The 25,920-nt window shown below is 44.1% G+C and overlaps 1 protein-coding gene across 2 annotated transcripts; it reads left to right on the plus strand.

Moving 5' to 3' along the window:
- Window positions 1-5,486: 5,486 nt before the first annotated feature.
- Window positions 5,487-24,636, plus strand: SERPINC1 (serpin family C member 1). 2 transcript variants are annotated; one of them, XM_054979824.1, is made up of 7 exons: window positions 5,487-5,604; window positions 12,510-12,888; window positions 15,864-16,079; window positions 17,414-17,551; window positions 17,858-18,251; window positions 23,429-23,493; window positions 24,381-24,636. In XM_054979824.1, exons 2-7 carry the CDS (start codon window positions 12,514-12,516, stop codon window positions 24,552-24,554), a joined length of 1,362 nt encoding a protein of 453 aa, XP_054835799.1. In that variant the 5' UTR covers window positions 5,487-5,604; window positions 12,510-12,513; the 3' UTR covers window positions 24,555-24,636. The 2 variants fall into 2 exon arrangements, with proteins under 2 accessions (XP_054835799.1, XP_054835798.1); XM_054979823.1 differs by lacking the exon at window positions 5,487-5,604 and adding an exon at window positions 6,664-6,760.
- The last annotated feature ends 1,284 nt before the right edge of the window (window positions 24,637-25,920 follow it).

A 25,920-nucleotide genomic window follows, 5' to 3' on the forward strand; every position in this document is an offset into this window, starting at 1 on the left:
CTATCTAATTAAAAGAAGGGATGTGAAATACCCTTTCTGCAGTTTTCTTTTACAGCACCTCTAGGCATGAGGCATACTCTGCAAGCAGCAGTTCTAGTTAATACACCTAAAGAAAAATCTAGCTGTCTTTTCTCAAGTTCTAGACTTTAGGCCTGTACAGCAGTATAAAGCAGTGATCCCAGTGTATCACCCAACTTTCATGTGGCAGTTTGACTTTAGTTTCTCCACCTCGAGAAACCATACAAAGGGTTGGGCCTGCCCGTGTAAGATGTCTTCAGATTGGCCAGAGTGGCCTATTAATGTATGCACACTTCACAAAGGAATATGTAGCATCACTTCCCAACAGCAGAAGTTAGCTATGCCAACTTGACATCGCTCCCATGTCCCTAGGAGGCACTTCCTAACAGTAAATGCAGAGGCACCCAGTGGTTTGGGTTACCCCCTGCTTTCAAGCTTCAGTGTGAACAGGAGGACACTACTTATATGCTTGGGTTAGTTAGCTGACCTTGAAGACCTGCCATGTCTAGGCTGACCCTACTGGAGTGATTACATTTAGCAGCTGATTGCACGAGCAGTGAACTATATTCTCTGGCAGAAAACTTCCATTTTCTTCTCAAGCTGAGATCCTAGCTGGCCGTATGAGCTTCCCTATTAGCTGTTTGACACACCAGTGGCTTATTTGCTATCAGGTCAAATGGTTGGTTTGTGTGCTGTCTAGAGTATCCTGGACAAACTACTGTCCACTTAATCATAGGGTAATTGAGAGTATGAAGACTGACATTCTAAAGAGTGGTAAAATTTATTTCAATGCTGCAGGTTTGCAGAAAAATCTGAAATCTAAAGAACTGAGGATTTTAAACAAATGAAAAGGAACACCTGTAGGTTTAACCAGATGCTCTTATAGTGGCTGTTGCTAGGCAACCATAAGCATTAAGTCAGTATTACAGACTTGGTTGCTGTCAGTAAAAAGTAGGGCTTTTTCCAGATACGTTTTGACCTTTGAGGCCGGGCTGCTTGCTACTGTTCAACAGTAACCCCCATCCGGAAAGGCCAGTGTAGTATAGCGATTAGTTTCAGAGTAGGAGCTGGGGGACCCAGGTTCAAATCACCACTGCACTTTGGAAGCTCACTGGGTGACTGATCCATTCACACATTCTCAGCATAGCCTACCTCTCAGGGTTGTTGTGAGGACATGGAGGCAAGGAGAATGATGTAAGCTGCTTTGAGACTTCATTGTGGAGAAAGGCAATATATAAACGAAGTGAATTAAGAAATATAGGTGAAGATGAGGGACAGATAAAAAGTATGTTGTTTTAGTGGATTTGAAGGAGAGAGAGATGTAGGGAAAGGTGAGCATATGAAGGCTGCCAGGAGAAAGGAAAGAGGAAATAGTGTGTGGAAGGGGATACAGGGGAATCACAGAGTTGGAAGGGGCCATACAGACCATCTAGTCCAACCCCCTGCCCAGTGCAGGATCAGCCTAAAGCATCTCTGACAAATATTCATCCAGCCTCTTCTTGAAAACTGTCAGTGAAGGAGAGCTCACCACCTCCCTAGGCAGCTGATTCCACTGTTGAACTACTATGACCATGAAAAGGTTCTTCCTAATATGCAGCCGGTACCTTTCTGCGTGTAATTTAAGCCCATTGTTTCGGGTCCTATCCTCTGCTGCCAAGTGGAACAGCTCCCTGCCCTCCAAATGGCAGCCTTTCAAATACTTAGAGCAATCATGTCCCCCCTCAATCTCCAAACTAAACATTCCCAAGGCCCTCAGCCTTTCCTCGTAGGGCTCAGTCTCCAGACCCCTGATCATGCTCGTCGCTCTCTGCACCCTCTCGATTTTGTCCACATCCTTTTTGAAGTGAGGCCTCCAGAACTGCACACAATTCTCCATGTGCGGCCTGACCAAGGCAGTATAGAGAGGGGCTATGACCTCCTGTGATTTCGACGCCATGGCCCCTTTGATACAGGATTGAATTGCCCTTTTTTGCCACCGCATCACACTGCCTGCTCATATTTAGTTTACAGTCCACTCTTACCCCAAGATCTCTCATATACTACAGCCCAGAAGTGTATCCCCCATCCAGTATTTGTGCTTCCCCTTTTTGTGGCCCAGATGTAATACTGTGCACTTGTCTTTGTTGAATTGCATCCTATTCACAGCTGCCCACTTCTCCAGAGTATTCAGGTCTTGTTGAATTTTAATTCTATCTTCTTGGGTGTTTGCTACTCCTCCCAATTTGGTATCATCAGCAAATTTAATAAGCAGCCCTTCCACTCCTTCATCCAGATCATTGATAAAAATATTGAAAAATACCAGGCCCAAAACCGAGCCCTGCGGCACCCCACCAGACACCTCCCTCCAATCTGATGAAACGCCATTGACCACCACTCTTTGGGTGCGGTCCTCTAACCAGTTCCCTATCCACCGAACTGTCCTATAGTCCAGTCCACAGTCTTCTCGTTTGCCCATCAGAATGTCATAGGAAAGTGAAGTATCCCCACCAAGTCCATGCAGTTCCACACCATGCAACTGGGCCTGGCTGAGCTGGCACTACAGAACTTGATTACAGGGAAGAGGCTGCGGTTGGGGGTGGGGGGAGATGAAGACAGAAGGGCAAACAGGTGGGTTGAAAGGAGAGAAGGAAGCAGGTAAAGGGGAGGGGCTATGGGGGGCAAGGAAGAGAAAGAGGATATGGGGAAGGGGAAAATGAGATGCCCCCTGGAAGCCCCAGCAGGTCCCCGCTTGTGTATGTCTGCTTAGAAACGTGAAACCCAAGAGGCATAAGGATTTATGTTCTGTGTACTGGTTACTTGTTTTTAAAGACGTGCTATTTACTCTGTTTTGGTTCTTCACATGGGGATCCTGAAAAGGGAAGTTAAACCCCTGCAATGTTTGGTCAGCTGTCGAGATGTGGCAGTTCTAATCCCCATAGCAACTGGTGAATTGACTTCATGCCCTGACCACAGACACTGGCCAAGGAAAAACAAAGGCACTCAGTGCCATAGCAGGGATACTTAAGGCATCAGTGAAAGGATTCTATATACTTAATTACAGTTCTTTGGTGAATGTCTATCAGATAACATTGACCGAAACAACCACAATATATTTTTCACCTGCTTTCCTATTTCTCAATGTTTTAACAAAATAGAGTGGTCTCCAAAGGCTCCAAATGAAGAAGGACCAGAAAGGATATGTTACCCATTTATAAGCAGATTGCCAGAGAAACAAATGATGATTCAGTACCCAAACTAGGCTGAAAAGGGTCAGGGACTGGTATCATTCAGAAAAGTCTGAAGCTGTTGTGTCACCATCTGCTGCATCATTTTGCCCAGACAAAGAAAAAAAATTAAAATTCCTCTAGTTGACCAAAACTACTCTGTCCAAAGAAGGTTTATTCAACTGAGGCCTAATAACATCATCTTCAAAGACTTTGGGAAGATCCCTCCACCAAGGATGTATTTTACTAACCAGGATGGTCAGGAATCTAAATGACAGGTGGCCCTCACAGATAGTTCTGCTAAATATCCACTACAGGACATATGTCCAAACTTGCTTGCAGGTAAGAGCTGATCATGGAGATTTCATCAGTAAAAAATAACAAAATTGTCCCCAGCAATATCCAGTCTGCTATTAACTGGAGGGTGCGTGTGCGTGTGCACTTTTTTCATCATTGTGATTGTTACCATGAATCTTCCACCATGGACACTCCAGCTGCCTCCAGGCTTCTGGAGAGCTGACATGAAAATCTCCTAAATAAATAAACTTTTAAAAAAACCAACTTGTCTAGTTCTTTGAGTAAACCAAGAGACTGAACCTGCCTCGGAGATAGGGAGAAAATGCTGGGAAGTTACTCGTGTCAGTGGTCCCCAACAGCCCAATATTCCTGGTCTCCACAAAGGGGTTCTAGAGTTGTTTCAGAGCAATGGCTCCAGACAAAAGTATTCTGGGAATTGTAGTTCTGTGGAGTACTGGAAGTTCTCAGTTCAAGATTCCTAGTGCACATACCCTCACAGAATTAGAGTTCACAGATGGAGGGAACAACTATTAAACTAGTTTAAATATCTGCAGCCCATACCTATATATTCCTTCCCCCACTTTTCCCTGTCCTTGTTATAAGGCTGTTTCAACTAGGGTCAAATCCACATTCACCCATTACCCGCATGTTTATCGGAAATCTTCCGTTTGCCTCCAATCCGCGATTTTTTCCCTCTTCGTTCACATTCCTGCTTCCAATCAGTCTTTCTCGTGCGTCCCTCAGCCGCTCGAAAACCGCTTTTTTGGGCAGGACCTTTTTTCTCGCCCATTTTTTTAAAAAAAAATTTTAGCGCACTTTATTTCGATCTTGCCTTATAAAGAACCATCATTGAAGATAATGATGCCTCTCTTTCCCCCACTGACAGCACTGATGGCTCTCTCCCGTTTCTTTTTTGGAAATTTGCAAGCATGTGGGAAGCTTTCGTGGGCATTTCCTATGCAGGACATTTCAGTGCCTGAATTTTACTGAAGTTTCACTTCCTTGGAGTGTCATTATTTTGATATTTCGTAATTTCGATATTACAGTAATATAAAATAAAAAAAATAAAAAACAGTTAAAAAGGAAGTTTCACGAGTCCATTCTGAGGATGGATTCACCCCAAAATGATTTTTCAAACTACCAGATTTGATTCAGAAACAGCATAATCAATAAATCCAAAGCTATGAAGTCAAAAACAGTCTTTTGCAGACTACGGAGCATTTGCAAGTTGAATCAGCCAATAGGAACTCTCGGAACGGCCGGAGAGACAGGAAGGGGGATGGTTTTTAAAAACACGTAAATTGCGCATTGGCCCGTTCACGGCCACCGTGAAACTCCCGTTGAAAACCTGTGACCACATATTCGGGAGAAATGCGAATGAAATGCGTCTGTTTAATGAGGTAATGTGACCGGCACTCGGGATTGCATGGGGAATGCGGGGAACGTGTGACTTAGAATGAGTAATGTGGATTTAACCCAGATCACAGCTTCCCCCATCTCTCCCCCACTCCCTAATCTTCTGGTTGTTCTGTTTGTTATATGACAATATACAGGTTCTAATCCTAGCAAACTCTGCTTTTTAATCTCACAGGGTTTGGGGTAAAGATTTTGTTCTAAATCTGGTACCTATCTCTATTAAGAAGACCCTTGCTGTGATTCAGTGGAACTGCCCATTAAGAAGGCCTGCCAATTAGCCGTAAAAATGTTAATTTGAAGATGGCATTGGTTTGTGTAGGAAGCAACTTTCTCTCACTGCTGCCTGCCTGGGTGGCTCCGAAGTCTAGCTGTGTGTGTCGGGTGTTCAAACATTGTCTCCTGTTCAGTTGAACATTAAAACGGCTCTCAGATCAAACATTGCTTTGCCCCACTTTTTGTTTAATCTGCCTTGACTGGCCATCAGCCTTTGACCTCCAACCTCCAGGGGCCGCCCCCTTTCACATTACCTTGATTTGGCTCTGGCTGAACGCCGGAGACCAAGAGAAACTCCTACCAACTGGGATGGTCTTCATCTAAAGCAAGCAAACCAATCCCTTGCTCTTGTATCCCATATTCTTCTGGAGAGAGAGAGGAACAGCACAGAAATAAGGTAAGAGGTCGTGCTTCTCTAGTGTTTACCGTGCTAACACTAGGCAGAGTTTGAAGGCCTCTCAGGTGGTAGATTCTGGGGATACCTGTAAAAGTCAGCAAGTTGCCAATTATATGGTTAATTATTCTATCTTTACCCCAGTATGACATGATTGGATTTGCAGGGGTGGGCTGCCTTTGCTTTCAGGATGGTTTTTATGCTCTCTTAACAAGACAGGCCACACCATCAACTGTTCTGTGTGTGTAGAATTTTGTGAAGTAGAATTAGCATTCCTGAGAATCTCACTTAAAAAAAAAAAGCAATTTTCTAGTTTGCATACTGCTGGACCCACATTCAAAAAAGTGCATGCAATCAGTGAGAGATTGCAGGGGTGAAGAAGAATGGCTGCCTCTTCCTTCTCACTGCCATCACTTCCAGTTAAGCTCATCCACCCACCCACAGCCCTATGACAACCATGCACCCTTTTCATACATTATGTTTGTAGGCATATGGGTAAAGAAATAAGTTTGGACCCAATGATCCACAAGTGTAGCTCTGCTTATAGAACTGAACTTTCCTCCCTTGTGCTGTTGTCTGTTGTGCCCCCTGCAAGACTGCTGAGGAGTTTAAAGGATCACCAAGAGCAGCATTGGGTGTAAGTAGGGTTGCCAGCCTCCAGGTGGTGGCTGGAGATCTCCCGGAATTACAACTGATCTCCAGGTGACGCAGATCAGTTCCCCTGGAGAAAATGGCTGCGCTGGAGGGTGAAATCTATGGCGTTATACCCTGCTCAGGTCTCTCTCCTCCCTAAACCCTGCCCTCTTCAAGCTCCACCCCCCCCCCCAATCTCCAGGAATTTCCTAACCTGGAACTGGCAACCCTAGGTATAAGGTCAGGGCTAGTGGTGCTTTCATGGCTGGACTTTGTGGCAGAAATTCAGGGCCCCATCTTGCAGGCTTAGCACAGGGACCCTCAAAACTGGCTGTAGCTTCACATTGTACATGGGAATTACCATATAAAGGGGGAGCACAAGACTGTTAAGTCTAGAGTCTAAAAGTAATCTAACAGCACCACTGAATACAGGGGTCTGCATTGGGAGGAGAGAACTGCCAAAAATCGTACACCTTCTGGTGGATGTGGATGTACTGGCAGAACAGAAACCTGTCGGATCCAACTCGTAAGTTGTAAATGAAAAACACTTCGGCACCCATGGGGGCTGGATCTGAAGATGCCATAATGTTGGTGGCGGAGGGGGAGGTGATTTTTGTAGGTATTTATCTTTCCTACATCCTCAGAAAAAGAATTTGGGGGCAGCTCAACATACAGTAGCAGGAAAAGGTAGGGAAATCCCACTCTGCCAGCTTTACTCCACTGGAGGTGCTTTGGATCCAATTCATGAGAATCTAAGGACCAACCAAGATAGTATGCCAGAAATCCTATGCATGGAACTCGGGACGTGTTTGTCTGAGTGAAGCAAATAGCAAGGCAGTGGGGCCATTTCATGTCAGAAAAATTGCACAGGGGGAAGGCTTAACTGCTCCCCTGTGCCACAGTCCTAGTCCACATTAGGTTCTCATTCCTCTACAATTTGGGGTGGGGGGTTTGAGAGCTCAAACACAGAAGTCTCGGTGCTTTGTCTAGCTTGTCCCCAACAGTCCACTCATCCAGGAGCCAAGATTAGCAGTAACCCCCTGCCGATTGTCAACTTCGTAGGAAGCTCACATTTGCCTTGCATAATTTGTGAAACGGCTCTTCGTTTCGTTCCTACCACACCAGTTCTTCAAAGAGCAACTCAACAAAAGTCTGGAAGTTGAGCAAATTTATTTAAAAATAAGCAGAACTGAACTCACCTGAGTTTGACTTTTTCTGGCACCAAAAAATCAGGTTTCCTTACTATAAATCCTAGTATCATACGTGACGTGTGGATACTGGTGTCTTTTGCAATTAAGAGGCAAGCACTATTTCTGTCCTTTTCTGGACATTTAACAGCCCCGTGACAAAAGAATGTTTGGCCATTACAGATTCTCCCATCCTGATGCAGCAATTGTCTGGGCTGGCTCAAGATTTTGTAGCTTTGCTGGTCACTACTGTTACTGTAAGGGGGGTCTCCTTGTGAGTTGGGGGAATTAGCATTCAAGGAGATACAGCAAGAGGAGGTAACTGGGATCTCCACCAATGTATACCAGGATTATTTCCTTAGAGAACTCTCAAACAAGTGGATGTTCTACAGGAAAGATTTCTTTTATTAACAGAGAAATAAAAGGCAAATGTACAGAGAACCACACACAACATACACACAGTCGCAGAGCTAACTGAAAGCCAAGCTACAAGTGACGCCTGACACAGGTTGGACACATGTCAGCTTCCCTCAAGTTTTGATGGGAAATGTAGGCATCCTGGTCTTGCAGCTGTAATGGAGAGCCAATGACAGTGAGGAAATGGGAAAGTGGTTCAAGGGAGGTCTGTGGAGGAGCAGCAAAACGCTCAGTACTTCAGGGAAGCGAAAGGAGGGCTCAGCTGTAACCTGAGGGTGTGTGGATGGGTCCCAGAACACATACACAGAGCACATGGCTGGGGAAGTCTAATTTTAAGGCAAAACAAGTCCTGGGGCAATGGCTCTACCTGAGGTAGACAAAAGGTGTGAATGGGGCTGATGACGCAGCAGTTGCTAGATGGGGAGAGCCATCAGGTCCCCCTAAACAGCTCCAATTAGGAATGGAGGGTCGAGGAAGAAAGGAACGGTGTTGACAAAATTAGCCATTAGGTCTTGGGAGGCCTGTTTGTTCTTAGGTACTTGTCACTCTCTCAGGCATCAATTGGCCAGACCACCTAAAACTCACATTCTGGTAATTTTCCAGCTCCAGCCAGACTGAGAACCGTTCTGGCTTGCTAGGCAGTGCCATGTGTTCATGGCATATGAGGAAGGGGTTTATGATATTCATATCCATAAACTGCCCTTTTCTGCATGAGGGAGGGGTCTGACTGCTAACACTGTGGGTCTCTTTCAGGTTGTGATGGGTCCTACACATAACAAAGGACACATTTTAGGCTTTTTTTTTGCTTGCTTTTAATCTTTGGGAGAAGGTCTGGTTTGGAGAATTAGAGGTTCGGGCTATGCAGTTGTTCAACTGTTGCCTCAACAAGTCACAGCTGAATGTAGCACTGATGCTCTGCAGGAATACATGTGTTATGTGCTGTCAAGTCTCTTCTGACATATGGCAACTCTATGAATTAATTATCTCCAAAACATCCTATCATTAACACCCTTGTTCAGATCTTCCAAAATGAAGGCTGTAGCTTCCTTTATTGAGTCAATCCATCTCATATAATGGTTGTTGTGGATTTTCCAGGCTGTATAGCTGTGGTCTTGGCATTGTAGTTCCTGACGTTTCACCAGCAGCTGTGACTGGCATCTTCAGAGGTGCTACACCTCTGAAGATCCCAGTCACAGCTGCTGGCGAAACGTCAAGAACTACAATGCCAAGACCACGGCTATACAGCCCGGAAAATCTACCACAAACATCGTTCTCTGGCCGTGAAAGCCTTCGACAATACATCTCATATAAGGTTGTCTTCTTTTCCTATTGTCTTTAACTTCTCCTAGTATGATTGTCTTTTCCAGTGAGTCTCAGTGCAGGAATGAGGGGAGAGTTAAATGATCTGTCCACAGAGACTAATGGATCTGACTGGTTTACAAAAAGCCCTAGGGGATTTTAAGATGACAATTGACTGCTCTGTTGAGGCCCACCGTGGGAGCCTGTAATAAGAAAATCTTGGAGGCTATCCACATGGTTGCCCCCCACTGACCTCTCCCACTTTCAAGGTGGGATCTGGCACTGAAGCTAGGCAACGTGAACAGGACTGTGTGAAATCAAGAATAGTGTTGGTGGAAAAACTGGATTGAAGCTTACAGTGAGCTATAGAGCTAATACTTCCTGTTTGAGATTAGTCATCAGTGTGCGATTTATCTAATGGGGTTTTACATGCCTCAGTATCAGCCCATGCTATTCAATCTCTTTAGGAGCAATCATTCGGGGGTTTGGAATAGGCTGTAATCAATATGCTGGTGACAGCCAGCTCTATATTTCAGTGTTTGACTGCTGGGGTTAAATAGCTACATGTAAACATGTTGAAACTGAATTCTGACAAGATGGAGGTAATGTTGATTGAGAAGATGGAGGACTTGAAGGACCTCTTTTGATGGGGTTCAGCCAACACTCACTGGCACAGTTAAGAAACTCGGAGTTATACTGGATCCAACATTATTGTTTGAGAAGCAAGTTAATGCAGCTGGGGAAAATTCATTTTCCAGCTTCATTTAGCCCAAGAAATGCCCCCCCCCCACATACCTTGATCTGGCCACGTGGATTCATGCTATGGCTATCTCAAGGCTAGACTATTTTAATGATCCCACTTGGATCTGCCCCTAAAGTCAACTCAAAACACCAGTAGGAAAAAAATGGCACAGCCTAGTTAATATTGGAAGTATGCATGTTACACTCATTCTACAGTCACTCTATTGGTTACCAATCAGTTACCAGGTTCAGTTCAAGGTACTGGTTATCACCTACAAACCCTTGATGGCCTTGGGAGAGGATTGCAGGATTGCCTTTTCCACGATGATCTTTTGAGCAAATCCTTCTGAAGGTGCCACCCTGCAAATGGGCAAGTTCAGCAACTGTGTTCTCCGTGGTGGTTCCCATCTTTTGGAATGGCCTGCTCCCATACTTCTATGATTTATCAAAATGGGCATTTTGAAAATATGGTTTCCAGGCGCCCACCAGTGGTAGGCAAACTCCCGGGGGGGGGGGCGGCCTTCTTGCCCCCTGACCTGCCAGTGATCGGTGGGAGGTGGCAAGACCCCTCAGAGGTTGCCTGCCACTGGTAGGCACCCTGGGAACGCACGCAGTGTGCGCACTTCCAGGGGGTGTAATGACATCACTTCCAGGGTTGATATTGTGCCGGCCATGTGAACGCTCCTGCACTTCATTTGAGGCTGATTTTGGCCCCAAATGGGCTGAACTGGCCCCATGCAGAGCACAGGAGCACTTGCGCATCCAGCACAGTTATGTGATCCCCAGAAGTGACTTACCCCCCTCTGCGGAGCATGCACATGCAAAGCGCACATGAGAGGGACAATATGCTTCTGGCATGGGGTAAGTGCCAGGATCCCTCACTTCCCACTGGGAGGGTAGAGGGACCTGGCAACCCTGTGTATGGTTCCCAGGTGCCTGTTAATGATGGGCAAACTCCCAGGGATTTGCCCCGTTGTCTGCTGATTGCCCAGCCACCAGCAGGCACCTCAGGTGCGCATGCTGTGCACGCTCCCAACAGGCACAGTGACATCACTTCTAGAAGCGACGTCGTTGTGCTGGCCATAGGAGCATTCCTTCGTTTCGTTTGGGGCTGATTTGAAACCCAAATTGGCCCCATGCGGAACATGGGAGCGCTTGGGCAGCTGGCGTGGTGACATCACTTCCGGAAGTGACATCATCATATCATTCTTGAGGCACATGCAAAGAAGGACCTCGTGCCCAGCACAAGGTAAGTGCCAGGGACTCTACCCTCCCAGCAGGTAGAAGGACCTGGCAACCCTAACCCTAGGGGATGAAGTGAACTGGAGTGTTTAGTCAGAATGCTGAGAAAAAAGTGTTCATTCTGGCTAAGTCAGGTAAACTGGAAGCTTGAAAGTGTGTCATTCTGGCTAATTCAAGTAAAGAGGTTGGAGCCTGTGTTTATCTCGGAGAGCTATTCTCTCTAGGTCAGGCAAGCTGTGTGGAAAGGCCTGAGTGAATCTGTGTCTGTGTGGATGACAAGAGAGTTTATTCTGTTAGTGAAGATCTGTGCGGAAAATAAGTCTTTGTGATTGAGTCTGTGAATATAGTGTTAAGACTATATAACAACTTTGAAACCACCAAGCTTATTAACCTATTCTGAAACCAATACACTTATCAATACTCTACAGCCATCACACATTCTTAAAAATAAATTCTACTTTTTTAAGGAAAAAAGAATCTATTTACCTCGCAGCTCCTCCCCCTCACACGCTGACTGTTCTGTCCTAAACTATCATCTATAAAAAAGCATTCTTATAATACCAATTAAACTGAAGAGATCTAAGACAAGAGCCTTTGGAGGCAGCGAAAATCTTTTGGGAAGAAGCTATAGGTCACACAAATGAAGAAGGGAAGATGTTAAGGTTTAAGAAACTCTGGGTAAAGTAGAGAACACCTGAAGCTCTGTGTGAGTGGAAATAAAAAGAGTACTGGTTGTGTGACCAGAGCCCTCCTGAGGTAAAAGTTTTAGGTAAGAGAAGGGAGGGCTGAATTAAAGATCCAAGGCAGGTTCAAAACAACAGAAAAGCTTACAGTAGTCTATTGCCATGCTTATTGTATGTATTACTTTGCTTTTTTTACATTGTCTTCTATGTAACCCACTTTCTGCATTATAGTATGTCATGCTTTTGCGTGTTTGTATTTGCATTATTTTCCAGTTCTGTAATCCTAGTCATATTGCATTGTTTATTAAATGTCTGCTGGTGCTTATCCTAAACAATGCATCATTTATTGAATGTCTCATGATATCTGATCAACTGTGTAAAAAATATTTTGTAATCCACCTTGAGTCTCTACAAGAAAGGAAGGCGATAAATGAATTAAACAAATAAAATATGGAAGATGTCACACTTAACTTTTTGTTATTGTTGTTTTTGCCCCCTGAAGATCAGTCGGTCATTTTGATGCCAACTTGGGCGTATTCCTCCAGGGAGCTGGTAATTCTAGAAGCAGCAAAAGCCTGCTGCCTCTGTTATGGCGCTGGCTGTTGCATTGTGCTGCACAGCAGCCTATGCCTTTCAAGACATTTTTCAAGAAAGCGGCATCTTTTCTTATTAGTTCCCCCCTCCTTTCTTTTTCATCCGATTACAGGAAGATGCATCTGTTGCTGTTACTGTTTGCCTGCACGTGGTCTGCTGTAGCTCCCCAGCACCGCTTAGTGGAGGATATCTGCACTGCCAAGCCACGAGATATCCCAGTAAACCCCATCTGCATCTACCGTAACCCAGAGAAGAAACCACAAGAAGGTGTGAGTGTAGGGCCTGAAGAGGAGAAAATCCCTGACTTTACCAACCCTCGTGTCTGGGAGCTGTCCAGGGCCAATTCCCGCTTTGCTGCTCTCTTTTACAAGCACTTAGCTGACTCAAAGAACGACAATGAGAACATCTTTATGTCCCCTCTCAGCATCTCCACAGCCTTTGCCATGACCAAGCTTGGGGCCTGCGGCAGCACCCTTGAACAACTCATGAAGGTAATGTAAGAGTAGGAGTAAGTCTAAACCTCCTTTATGCTTAAGTCTAAGCGACCAATTTTCAAGGCTTGTTCATCTTCTCTGCTCTATGTGGAATTTGGTCTGTATGTATTAGTTCAGTTTCTTTGCTTAGAACTATTGATCATGGCAAAAGCACCGTATTACAGCTTATGTGTAAACTTCCAGGCCTCTTTGCAACAGCTGATCTTGCAAACTAACATACCTCAGCAGTTTTATACAACAAATGATCTCCCAGGACAATACACAACATTTGACTGTACAAATTTATCCCTTGTGTTTTGTGCTGCTACTTAAAATAGTCTCATCTTATTCGCTGTGTATGTATCTTCATCTGACATTAGAAAACAAATCTTGCAAAGATCACTCATGCTAGAAAGTGTGATGTAAAGCCCAGATAGGATTTTTCCCCCCTTGGGGTGTGTTAAATTCTGCTTTTGATTACAAGTCCCCTCTCAAAATACAAGGTTTTTTTTGTGGGTTTGGAACATTTTTCTGGCATATCTAGACAAAATTAGAACAACTAGCAAACCTAATTCTCCTTAGTACTCATATAGCTCTGCAAAATAAGCCATTCATGGCTCCTATACTAACTCATTGATATAGACAATTATAATGTTATCCTTGCACACCTAGATGCATTACTGTGTTTTTTGTGTTCAGAACAGCTAGCTAACAGTAATCTTAGATATGTCTTCTTGCATGATTAAACATAGAAAATAATACAATGTATTAATAATAATTTTACACTTATCGAGGAAAAAGTTGAACAAACTCAGTTGATGTTCTGTTTCACAGGTATCTGCTATGGAAAATATTACTTAGGAGCAGGGGAACAGGGCACGACTCTGTGGTAATTGTATGATTCCCCTGCTACTGTCTTGACTAGTTATTCATTCATGCAATAAATAATACTGTGGCTTGCTAAAGCAGTCCAATGAAGCATTAGACTTGCACTGTACTAGGTATGGTGGATCAGCATTATACCTTATACAGATGAATCAGGTTGGAATTCATTTCATACACACACAGCTGTTTATTTTGGAAGCCTTATGAGCTAGATTTTTGTTAACATTTTCTAGACTTGATGCTACAGAAGGAATCTGGCTGAAATTCTTTAGTTTATAACACATGATTGGAGAACCTATTGATTTTCTTCTTGGATATTTATTTCACTTGGAGGGGGTTTAAATGGGAAGCTATTGTGTCCTGTACAGATGCACCAGGCAGAAATTCATTAGGTGTGTTTGTTTGGGAAAGCTGCACCTGCTGAATTTGAACCTGGACACGCTCCCAGAGACAAATACCTAGTTGAGAGATAAAAGCAAAGTGTAGGTGTAGGGAGTCTAATTTTTAGGTGTAAATCTTCACAAATTATAATCAATGTGCTAAATTTACAATTTCCATGCCTTAACTCTTCTCTTAAACAAAAGTTATTTTGATCCTAGAATGTACTCAGCTGATTTTCTAGCAGTGCAATCCTAAGTACCATTATATCTTTTTAAGTGCATTAAAGTCAATTGGCTTGTGTGGGTGTGTAAGAGATTTCCCTCCTTCACAACACAATTTCCCACCTACCCCACTCCACCAGGGTTCCCAGCGGGAAGTTAAATGAGAAAATTGTTTGAGGTGTAAGATCTGGGCCAGAGTACACACCACTTAAGACTGGATTGATAACTGAGGTAAACTGACAGATGTGAGATGGTTTGCTTTTAAAAGTAAACAAGAACAAAGTTTATTTCAGCAAAACACATAACTGAGGTAAAACACTAACAATGAACCAGGAGTTATGGGATGTTAGGTTTTACACAGCACGTGCCTCAGGAAAACACTCTCTTGGGCAGGTTTATAACATACTAGCACAGTGCTCTAAGGTATGATTGAACAGAGATCATATTGAGGGGTCCCCAGTTGGAGTCCGCTGAACCACCCCTGTTGCCCTGATCCCAAAATGGAGATCCATGAGAGCAACTGAAGCCAACCTCTTTTCCTCCTTTAGCTTCCTCACTCTGTCTGAGCAGGATAAAATGATTAAAAGGTTTTGCAGGAAAATCTGGAGAAATGAAGGCAGAAACCTAGTTAGATCCAGAGGAGTTAGCCGTGTTAGTCTGTAGTAGCAAAATCAAAAAGAGTCCAGTAGCACCTTTAAGACTAACCAATTTTATTGTAGCATAAGCTTTCGAGAATCCTGTTGAAGTTTTTTCTACTCCGCTCCAGTCAATGGGGCATCTCCAACTCATGAAGGAGTACCAATGTGGGATTCTGCCCTCCCCCCCACCAAAGAACTCAAGATTACAATCCAGAAGGGGAACGGTTGCATTATAGTAGATTCTAGCACTGCTACAGAGACCCCTCAGCAATGACTGGAGAATTCTATTAAGCTGGTTACCTGGAATATTGCAGGGTGTGAGGCTCAAACACAAATTCCAGGAGTTGTACTCTTTTTATGTGAGCAGTCTATTATTCTGCTCCAGGAAACATGGTACCTGGACGTTGCTTCCTTACAGGATATTCCTTGCACTACTTGAAAGCACAAAAGGAGATGAGGCCGGGGCACCCTACAGTTGGCCTTGTCTACTTGGCTTCAAACGGATTGCCCCTAGGAGACATTCAGGTTTATGAACTTCCACTTCTGGCACTTGCAGTGTACGATGAGCTCTCCGAACTAGCTCATGTTGTAGTGTCAATTTATCTTCCTCCTTTTTTTCAAGCAATGATAGGCTGGATAATTGTTGGATTAGTCTGGGGAATTTTAATTTTTTTTTTTAAGTTGATCACTTCCCGGGGAACCTTTTTCTGTTTGCCAATGCTGTCCTCTGCTAAACTAGCTTTCCTGCACATCTGGGCCTAATTCCCAATTACAAAACTAGCTTGGGTCTTCCCACACCCCAAAGTGTTCAGGATGTTGACTTATCCATTTTTATCTGTTTCCGTTGCTCATGCTTTTGTTTCTCTAGGTTTTCCAATTTGACACTATTTCAGAGAAGACATCAGATCAAGTCCATTTCTTTTTTGCCAAACTGAACTGTCGGCTGTACAAGAAAGCCAACAAATCCTCAGAGTTGGTGTCAGCCAACCGCCTGTTTGGAGAGAAGTCCCTGGTCTTCAACGAGACCTACCAGAATATCAGTGAGGTGGTTTATGGAGCCAAACTGTGGCCTTTGAACTTCAAAGTAAGTTACAGATGTACTGAGGGGAGGGACTTATCTGCTGCTTTTTCAGCTATGTATTTCTATGTGTACACTCCATCTTCTTCTGAAAGTTCTCTTGTCCCTTGTTTGTTAGACCATCTCCCCGTTTTCCAATCCTGCATTTCTATGGTTCTAGATTTGGCTGTAATAGCAATCCAGCTCTAGAGCAGCCAGTTTCTCAAAAATTCTGGTGCCTGAGTGCATGTGTGCAACTTACATTCTGTCCGTGCATCATCACCCTGCTGATTTGGGGAAAGAGTTGGCCTGTGTTGTGTTCTGGTTGGCATTTCTTGCAGCTGGGAAACCGAACCCCTAATGCCAGCTAATGTGATACATCTCTTTATATAGCAGCACAAGCTGCATGTATTCACAGGCACACTGCCAACTATGCCAACTACACTACAAATGCAGCCACATAACACTTTAGTAAGAGTGTATGTTAGGATTTCTGCGTTCTCATTCTCCAAATCCACACCACTGCGTATGCATATTACACTAATTGTTGATTATGCAGATCAAGCACATTGCATCCTTATCAGTTCCCTCGTGTCTGCTCTTGGCAACTACTACAAAAAAGCTGGGGAAGGGTCAGAAGACATGTCTTTTTACCTCCAGGGATCGCTCAAACTTTTTTTTAGACCACATCAAAGGCGGCTGGGGAGAGGTGTATCAAGTCTGTCAGTCAGAAATGTGATTCCCCTCACGGCTTATTGTTCAATAAACAATGGGGCAGAAGTTTGCTCACACATTCTGCCCCTTATCTCTGGTTCTACAAGCTGCAAGTCCTTACTATTTCTTTGTAAAGGAAATCTAGGGTTAGCTAATGGCTCAAATGGGTAGTGAATGGCATGCCTAGCATCTAGATAGAATTCCGATGACTGGATCATATGAATTAATTAATCCTGCTGGATATTTCTTGGCTTTACACCCTCCATTTCTGGAAACTGGTTAAGATTCTGATCGGGCCTGCATGATTTTGCTGGTTGGCAACTATGGTGAGTTCACACCACTCTTCCACACATGGCTAGCCCCTACTTTCTCCATCTAAGCTGTTCTTGCCTTTGGCTTATTTCCCTCACATTAGAGCCAAAGATAAGCCTACAAAAGTTACCGAGAAATTTCAGTGGCCTCACATAGGAGGGAATTGCGCTCTTAGATTAAGAGGCAGAAAAAATTAGTTCAATCTCCAAACACCATATCAGATCCCACAGGGCTTGACGTTTTACCATTTTGGGGGACATCCCTCCATCCTTTTGCGTTTTGCTCTTTCACTGAGCCATGTGAAAATTACCCTTTCTTCATGTTGCTGTCTTCAGGAGAAGCCAGAACTGTCCAGGAGTCTCATTAATGAGTGGATTGCAAATAAAACAGAGAGGCGCATCACAGACGTGATCCCAGAAGGAGCCATTAACGATCAGACTGTTCTGGTGCTGGTCAATACCATTTACTTTAAGGTATGGAGAAGAGACCATAAGGAATGTGCAACTGATGAAAGGTAGGTAAGTATGGACTGAGAAGGGAGGGAAGATGTCAAAGAGGAAGAGAAACTTTCTCTTTTTAAGCAAGCCTAATTGTCAAGACTGAGCGAAGCTGTTAAAACAGAGGTCAGCAACTTTTTTATAATTTAAAGCTCAACTACAAAGTTCAGAGCAAGAAACCAACAGAGAGTCAGTATAAGAAAGCCCATTTGCTTTAGCCCCCATGGCAGTCTTTGCTCAGCATCTGGCTGATTGTTCTCTTTCTTTTTGATTGGTTCCCAGGGCCACTGGAAATCAAAGTTCCGTTCTGAAAACACTAAACTGGAGAAGTTCTTCAGAGCCACTGCCGAGCCTTGCTTTGTGCCTTCCATGTTCCAGGAAGCCACGTTTCACTATGCTTCTATCCCAAGCTCCAAAGTACAGGTGCTGGAGCTCCCATACAAAGGAGAAGATATTACCATGGTGCTGATTCTTCCCTTTAAGGATACTCCTCTCGTCAATGTGGAGAGGGAGCTGACATCTGACAGCTTGCAAGGCTGGCTGAATTCCCTCCATGAGGTCACCCTGTCAGTGTACGTGCCCCGTTTCCGGATAGAGGACAGCTTCAGCGTAAAGGAAAAACTTCAACAAATGGGCCTGGAGGATCTCTTCAGCCCGCAAGATGCCAGATTGCCAGGTCAGTCCTGAAGAACTTTTGTTGGATAGAGAATGCCATGTGTCTGTTTAGTTAACCAACTTAATATTTGGTGTTCTGGGCGTAGGAACTGCCACAATATTTATTTGCAATCATCATAAAGCTCATGCATGGATGCTGGTGACCAACCATTTGGATTCCTGAGATTCTCGTATTTAGTTCTCTAAACAATAGCAACAATTGTAAAGGCATACTTATTTTCCGAGAATACATGTTTCTGTGCCTCACTTGTTGCTCCCTTGTAGTCAGTGGGATACTGTTGATCCTTTCTTCTAGTGGAGGTACTTCCTTCTGGTGGAAGGACTTCTCAGTGCCAGATTCTGCCTTGTGCCACATGAAGGTTCCTTTTGCTAGAGGAAAGCAACTCTGCTAGTAGAAGATCCAGCCTCCATCTGCAATATCCAGCCTACACTATCAAAATAGGTTTTATGCCACCTAATTTACCTACACGGCTTTTCTTTTGCTGCTATATACTGCTGCCACCAGAAATCGAAATTCTGCAACAGTTTAAAAAATGGGTTCAAAATTATATGTCCAATTTAATAGTGATTCGTGCAAAAGTGGTAGACATTGCACACACATTGTTAATTCCCTTCTCTTCCTGCCTCCCCCCCGCCCACACTTGCTTTTGGAATTCACTGCCAGTAGATATGATAATAGGGTTGCCAGCCTCCAGATAGTGGCTGGAGATCTCCTGGAATTACAACGGGTCTCCAGGCCACAGAGATCAGTTCACCTGGAGAACATGGCTACTTTGAGGGGTGGACTCTATGGAATTATGCCATGCCAAGCTCCTTTCCCTCCCCAAACTCCACTTTCTCCAGGTTTCACCCCCCACCCCCGATCTCCAGGAATTTCCCAACTTGGAGATGGCAACCTTATATAATGATGACCACAAATATAGATGACTTGAAAAGCAGATTAGACAATGTGATAATTCCATCAGCACACCACGTTTAAAGTTTTGAAAGTTTCATTTGAACAAAAGCAGGGCCTTCCCTGGCCTCTGCTTAGCAGAGAACACACAGCCCACAACATGAAGGGAAAATGAAGCCAAACTCCTACACAGGCTTTTCGGCCTTAAAGGATCAGGGGAAAATACTAAAGGGTTCAATAAGGGAGCATCCCCAAATTCACAACTTGCCACGATATAACAGATTCATGGAGGAGGGACCATCAATGCCTATTAGTCATGGTGATAAAAAAGAACCTTCGTAGTCAGAGGCAGTAGCCTCTGAATCCAAGTGCTAGGAGGCAAGATCAAGGGAAGGCCTTAGCCTCTGTGCTCTGTTTGTTGGTCCTTAAACAGGATGCTTGTTAAGGTTAGGAAAGGGAGGGGGGACAAATGGCTTTCCTTGCTAGGAACAACCTTAGGCCAAGGTTCCCCTGGAAAACCTCTGGTAGTTGCTTGCTACCACTCAGGGACTTCCTGAGAACATCTAGACTGATCTGCTAGGAAGCTGCCCTTCCAGCTCAATCCTAGCAAAATAACAAAGCAACAGGGTAGAAACCCTGAAAAACTATCTTATAGTAAACTGGGTAGCGCCCAAATGGCCTGGCACGTAGGGAAGAGAGAGAAATATCCCAGAGAAATGGGTTGAGCCAAGGAAGCCAAAAATGCCTTTATAAAAAAAAAGTTCATTACAGAAAAAAAGAGGGAGAAAGGGTGGAGATTCAAAAGGAGTAGGAAGGAGGACAAAATACAAAATCCAGGGAAAAGCACACTATCACACAGTACACAGTCTATCATCTAAAACAATGATGTTAAGCTAACTCAGCTAAGCACACTTTACGTAAATTGTAGAAGGTTCCTCCGAGCATATACAGAGTTCCTTGTAGTACCAAGATAGTGGAGGAGTCCTTAACCGCTGGCCCACTGGTCTTGGGAGCTCCAGATATTCCAAAGTGGTAACCAAGAAAAGTCCAGAGCTCCCAGATGTTTATGGGCAATGGAGTCTGACTAAGCCAGCCTCCATGGTGAGAGTGATTAGCAGATCTGACCAATTCCAAGCAAAGTTCCCTCTCTGATGTCAGAGACTATTTCCACCAATCAGAGAATTATTACAGGATGGCCCTGCCATTTTAATGGCTCTGCACTAACATGACAAAAAGGGAATCTGGCTCAACTGGTTCCCCTTTGTCAAAAAAGGATTAAGTTGTCCAGATAACCTTAATGTGGAATGGAGTATAAAGCGTTATTCTCATGTAAACCCCAGGGGTCCAGGAATCCAGATGCTCTAGGTGGCACTCTTGAGCCATATGGAATCTTAGGGCTCGGTCACAATGCTGTAATAGACGGCTCAGTGGTCTCATCCGGCAGGGCTCTTACGTTCTTTCTTTGGCCATATGATGGAAACTGACTTGCTTGAAGTAGCCAATTTGCACACAAACTTCTAGTCATCATTTCTGCTGTGACTGGGCGTTTGTTGGAGAAACTAAAGATTCTTGCCCCAAGTGTTCCTACAGGCCAGGGTAGAAGAAGCTTCCTTTGGAGTTAGCCTAAACCCATTAGCCTAAAGCCAGCTTGTACTTGGTACTGATTGCATAATACATAACCGCACATGGAATGCATTCCAGAGACGTCTGACCTGAATTAGAGGAAAGGAAACCTGTCATGGCATTTTGCTCACCAAATCCAAAGCCGCCAGAGAACCTCTCTTGCATTAAACCTGTTATCCCTGCTTTTGCAATCTGTTAAATTTCAGCTAGGTTGGTGCTGCAGTAGGCAAGACTCATAGCTGCAGTTTTCTGTGGTCCATGCAGCCACTCATGCCCCGCTATATTGATTTATTTTTACTTCATTTATACCCCACCTTTCTCCCCAGTGGAAACCTAAAGCAGCTCACATTGTTCTCCTTTTCTCCATTTATCCTCACAACAACCCTGTAAGGTAGGTTAGGCTGAATATGTGTGACTGGCCCAAGGTCATCCAGCAAGCACCAGAGCAGTGCAGGGAATCAAACGGTGGGTTGTCCAAATCCTAGCCTATCACTCTAGTCACTACTCCATACTGGCTCTCACCACTAAGAACATGGCCAAAATCAGTAAACATCCAACTGCCATTCCCTCTTTAAAAGCATCTATTTTTGTTGTTTTTTTATTGCAAGTGTTGTGAGTAACTTTCCTCCATGCTAAAATGAGCCATCAGTTTAGGATATTTCTATGCCACCTCTCTAGAGCCTTGCTGGAGGCAGCTTACAATTAAAACCATGTCACAAGCCATTGGACATAAGAAGCATAAAGACTATCCATAAAACAGAATCAGACCATTAAAAACCTGGTGAGGTAAAACCCTTAATTAAAAGCCTGAATAAAAAAGATGAGTTTTGGCTTGTTGCTAAAAGAAAGTAAAAGTGCCAAGTGAGCCTCAGAGAGGAGGACATTCCAAAGGTGAGGGGCCAACACAGAAAACACCCTGTCTCTGTTCACCACCCACTCACTTCAGAAGGAGAGGGCACAGAAAGAAGGGCTTGATAGGCAGATACCCTGGCCCCAAGCTGTTTAGGGCCTTCAAGGTAAGAACCAGCACTCTGAATTGTATTTGGAAACTGATGGGTAACCAGTGCAGATCTTTCAACATGCAAATGATGCAATCCCTGTAACTGCCTGATTGCCACATTTTGGACCAACTGAAGTTTCTGGACCATTGTCAATGGCAACCCCACGGAGAGCATGTTAATATAATCTAACTTGGATGTGATCAAAGTGTGATCTGGCTTTCTGAGGAACAGTCATTGCTGGTGAAACTGCCAGCAATGATAACAGCACTACGTGCCACAGACAAGACCTGAGCCTCCAACTGTAGGCCAGGCTCCAGCAGCATCCAGTGTAACCACCTCCAAGACAGGCTGCCTTCGTAGTGCCTGAGCACTTTCTCCATTTACCAACAGCACCTCTGTGTAGTTTGGATTGAGCCGTAGTTTATTGGCCCTTATCCATCCCATTACTTTCTCCAGGCACTTATTCAGGACATCCGTAGATCCACCTACCTTAATTAAGGAGACATAGAGCTGGGTGTCATTTGCATACTGGTGACACCTCACTTCAAATCCCCAGATAACCTCTCCCAGTGGTTTCATGTAAGTGCTAAATAGTAGGAAGGACAAGAGGGAACCCTTCAGAACCCTTTGACATAAAATGCTAGAGGGCTGAGTGCCAATTTCTCAGCACCCTCTTGTGGCCAAGTAAAAGCAGAACCACCAAAGCACAATGTTCTCCGCTCCCAGCCCAGCTAGCCCCACCAGCTAGCATAGTTGAGGGTATTAAAAACCGCTGAGAGGTCCATGGCCATTTCTATCTCAAAGTCAGGCCTGAATCCAATTTGAAATGGTCTAAATACTCTGTCTCTTGCAAGACTGCCTTGAAGCTTTGTAACCAGCTCAAGAATAGAATATTAGCCACTGGGTGAAAGCTGTTTAGGTTCTTTAGGTCCAGAGGTATCTTTTTCAGGAGAGGTCTCACAACCGCCTCTTTCAAAGTGGTTGGAACTATGCCCTCCCATAGAGAGGCATTTATTACCTCCTGAACCCAGTTGACCAATGCAGTCTGTGATTGTATTAGCCACGAGGGGCAAGACTGGAGGGCCACATACTTCGAAGCACCTTGTCCACTTCAGCAGGCCTCACCCAACCAAAAGACATCCATACAACTAGGACCAGACTGCACTTTAATTGCATCCTGAGATTAAACCAGTCCAACTCTGGTGTCCAAGTAATGGTGAATGCAAATGATTTTATCTGCAAAATGCATCACAAAAGCATCATAGTGGGCCAGTATTTTTCCAGGTCACAATCCTCTGGGGCTTGAGATAAGAGCCCCCTTCACATGCTGGACAACACTGCACAAACACAACGCTGGACGACAATGGAGCTTGCTTTGCTGCCATCACAGATAAGGCATGATATTGTGCTCTCATCTGTGTTTGGTGGGATTGCTTTGAGGCTTTCTCTACTTGTGCTCTAACAGTGAGCCCAACCATTTCATTGTCTGAAGTTCCTCAGGAAACCAAGGAGCATTCTGGATTCAATCCCCCCACCCCTGCAAAGCAATCAACTAACAATATATCATTGTTATTCTGTTACATTATAAACGTGTGTGTCATTTTGCTTTCTCACAGTCAGCTGGTTGCATTGCCTCAGTTTACAGTTCATCTTTTCCAGGTATAGTTTCTGGGGGCCGTGATGACCTTTATGTCTCTGATGCTTTCCACAAAGCTTTCTTAGAGGTAAGTCAAGGTTTCAACTTCCTGCTGCTGCTTTAAGTTTCCGCCATCAAAAATGAGATTTTTAAACTCAGCCACCAAGAAGGAAAGCACAGCTCATTAGTGCTGCGTCTCACCAGGACATAAGCAATGGTGGAGACTAACAGTGCCATCCTCAGCAGAGTTACACTCTTCTAAGGCCATTGAAATCAATGGACTTAAAAGGATACAACTGTGCTGAGGATAGCACTCTTAAGTATCCACCAGGACTTGAGTTTGCTGAAGGGTTCATTTTAGAATCTGTGTGAAACATCAGGATTTAATGGAGACCATTTAAGAATTCATTATTGGTTGGTTTGCATGTTTGGAAAGAGATAGCAAGGCTACAAAGTCAAATAATGTGGCTTCTATGTAAGTTTGAACTTATCTTACTTACACTGACCTCAGTCCTGTTTAGAAGCCATACAGCATGAAAACATGTCCCAAGAGAGAGTGGATCTGTGTATGTGGAGAGAGCAGTGGCTGCGTCAACAGGATTCGCTGGCTTTGTACTTAGGGAGGAAGGCCTGACTGTTCCTCTGTCAAAGACATATGCTGGAAGTTGAGGTGTTGGGGTCAGGTGCAATATTACTCTCACAGCATTCACAGAACTGAGAAAGTTCAGGAGTTCTCAAACTTGCCATTTCTCAGTCCTCCCCAAGTAGTGAACAAAACCCAGGGATGACTCAGTTAGTAGCGCTCACATCTTTGGGAGGGAGCGCAAAGGGCAAAAAAGGAAGTAACCACATGGCTTTTGGCAATGTTCTCAAGGTAAGGACCTCATGGAAGCAGCAGCATTCAGTGGTCTTCAGTGCTGCTAACTGTGAAATTGCTGGTTCCTGATGCATGTTCATCTTCCATCTGATTGGCAGGTGAACGAGGAAGGCAGTGAGGCAGCAGCTGCCACAACAGTTGTGGTGATGGGCCGTTCGTTTCCAATGCCCAAAGTAGTCTTCAACGCCAACAGGCCCTTCCTAGTGCTCATAAGGGAAGTTGCCATCAACGCCATCCTCTTCATGGGCAGAGTCACCAACCCTTGTCCTTAAATTTCTTCTGTTGTCTGGTGGTCCTGCCTCTTCTTCTTCAACTCCACTCGGGCATGTAGCTAATAAAATGCTGTCTTCCCTATGCCTCTCCTCCATTTTGATGTGTTCAGAAACCGGGAATAGCATCCAGGTTAACAGCTTGTCATATAGACCATATTTTTCTTAGTCATCTTAGTTATATCCCCAAATGTCTACATGTCAAAAGCCAGAGGAGGGGCCTTCACCGATGAAGATACTATCACTTCTGCTATTAATCCATTCACTCTAAGTCTTGTTTTCCCCTATGTGCCATCCCCATCTTGCTGGAGTTACACAGCTCTTTGAATGCTTGAATCTTGGAAGAACAAATTGTTTGGATAAAATATATCCAAATGTGTCAACAACTTCGTTTATGCAGAAACACTTGCAATTAGTTAATGGAATATTCCAGTGAGCCCCTACTGTTAAGCAGCAAGATGATGAGAGCTTATAAAGACATTAACAAAAATGTTTTAGGGTTGTAGATTTTCTCCCCTTATGCTTAACTCCTTTATAGTACAGAAGAATGGGAAGAGCAAGTAGGCCCTTTAGAAGCCACTCCCCCGTAATATGAATCACCAGGGTTATTTTAAAAAAGTGTATAGCAACTTAACAGTAGAAATTTGCCATCAATAACATCACTCATCTTTAGGACTACAGCAACTGAAAAGGTATTCTAGCCTTAGATATATATAACATCCCACCGTAGGAAATTTCTTTTGTTTGGTCACTTCTTCGTAAATGAGAGTTAGAGGGCTTCTTTAGCTGTTGTGTTCTCACAAGTGGCCCTAGCCAAGGTCATACATTAATTGTTGATGGCCTCATAATTTTTGGAAACTCCTCTGCCACAAAAGCTTCAATGAAAACCAGAGGGTTGCTATCTGTCTTATTTACAAACTACAGAATTGGGTAGGGCAGGGCTTGCAATAGGCACTCCACCAGCCAGCCACCCCTGTTGATTAGTACATGCTCCACCACCACCTTGGCATGGCGTCCTAGGCACAGGCTGCCTTTGGTTTGGTGGGTAATGTGGTGCAGGTACATAGGAAAGGCTACCAAATCAGGACCAACTCTTCATTGTGGAAGCAGAGCACTCCAAAAAACAGTATGTGAAAAATCTTGGCTGAATGGTCCAAGCTCTTTCGAGCTACTCGGAGGGGTGGTATGGCACCACAGTCAAACAAGAAGCTACAGTTCTAATAAGAGAACAGTCAGTAAAATAAATACTCTTGGCTTTGAGTATTAAACCATTTAATTTTCAAACCACTCACATGCATAACGTTTCTTTTACACAGTGTTAAAGAGGAAAAATGCATTTGTTTTAAAATACAAACAATTTCAAGTATAC

The sequence above is a fragment of the Eublepharis macularius genome, chromosome 5 (genome assembly GCF_028583425.1).
Source record: "Eublepharis macularius isolate TG4126 chromosome 5, MPM_Emac_v1.0, whole genome shotgun sequence".
Classification (NCBI taxonomy): Eukaryota; Metazoa; Chordata; class Lepidosauria; order Squamata; family Eublepharidae; genus Eublepharis; species Eublepharis macularius.

Excerpts from the sequence above, each read along its gene's own strand:
- SERPINC1 (XM_054979824.1), top strand. The coding sequence starts at position 12,514 with ATGCATCTGTTGCTGTTACTGTTTGCCTGCACGTGGTCTGCTGTAGCT. Across the intron at positions 16,080-17,413 it reads TGTGGCCTTTGAACTTCAAA|GAGAAGCCAGAACTGTCCAG; the intron begins GTAAGTTACAGA and ends TGCTGTCTTCAG. Across the intron at positions 23,494-24,380 it reads TCCACAAAGCTTTCTTAGAG|GTGAACGAGGAAGGCAGTGA; the intron begins GTAAGTCAAGGT and ends TCTGATTGGCAG.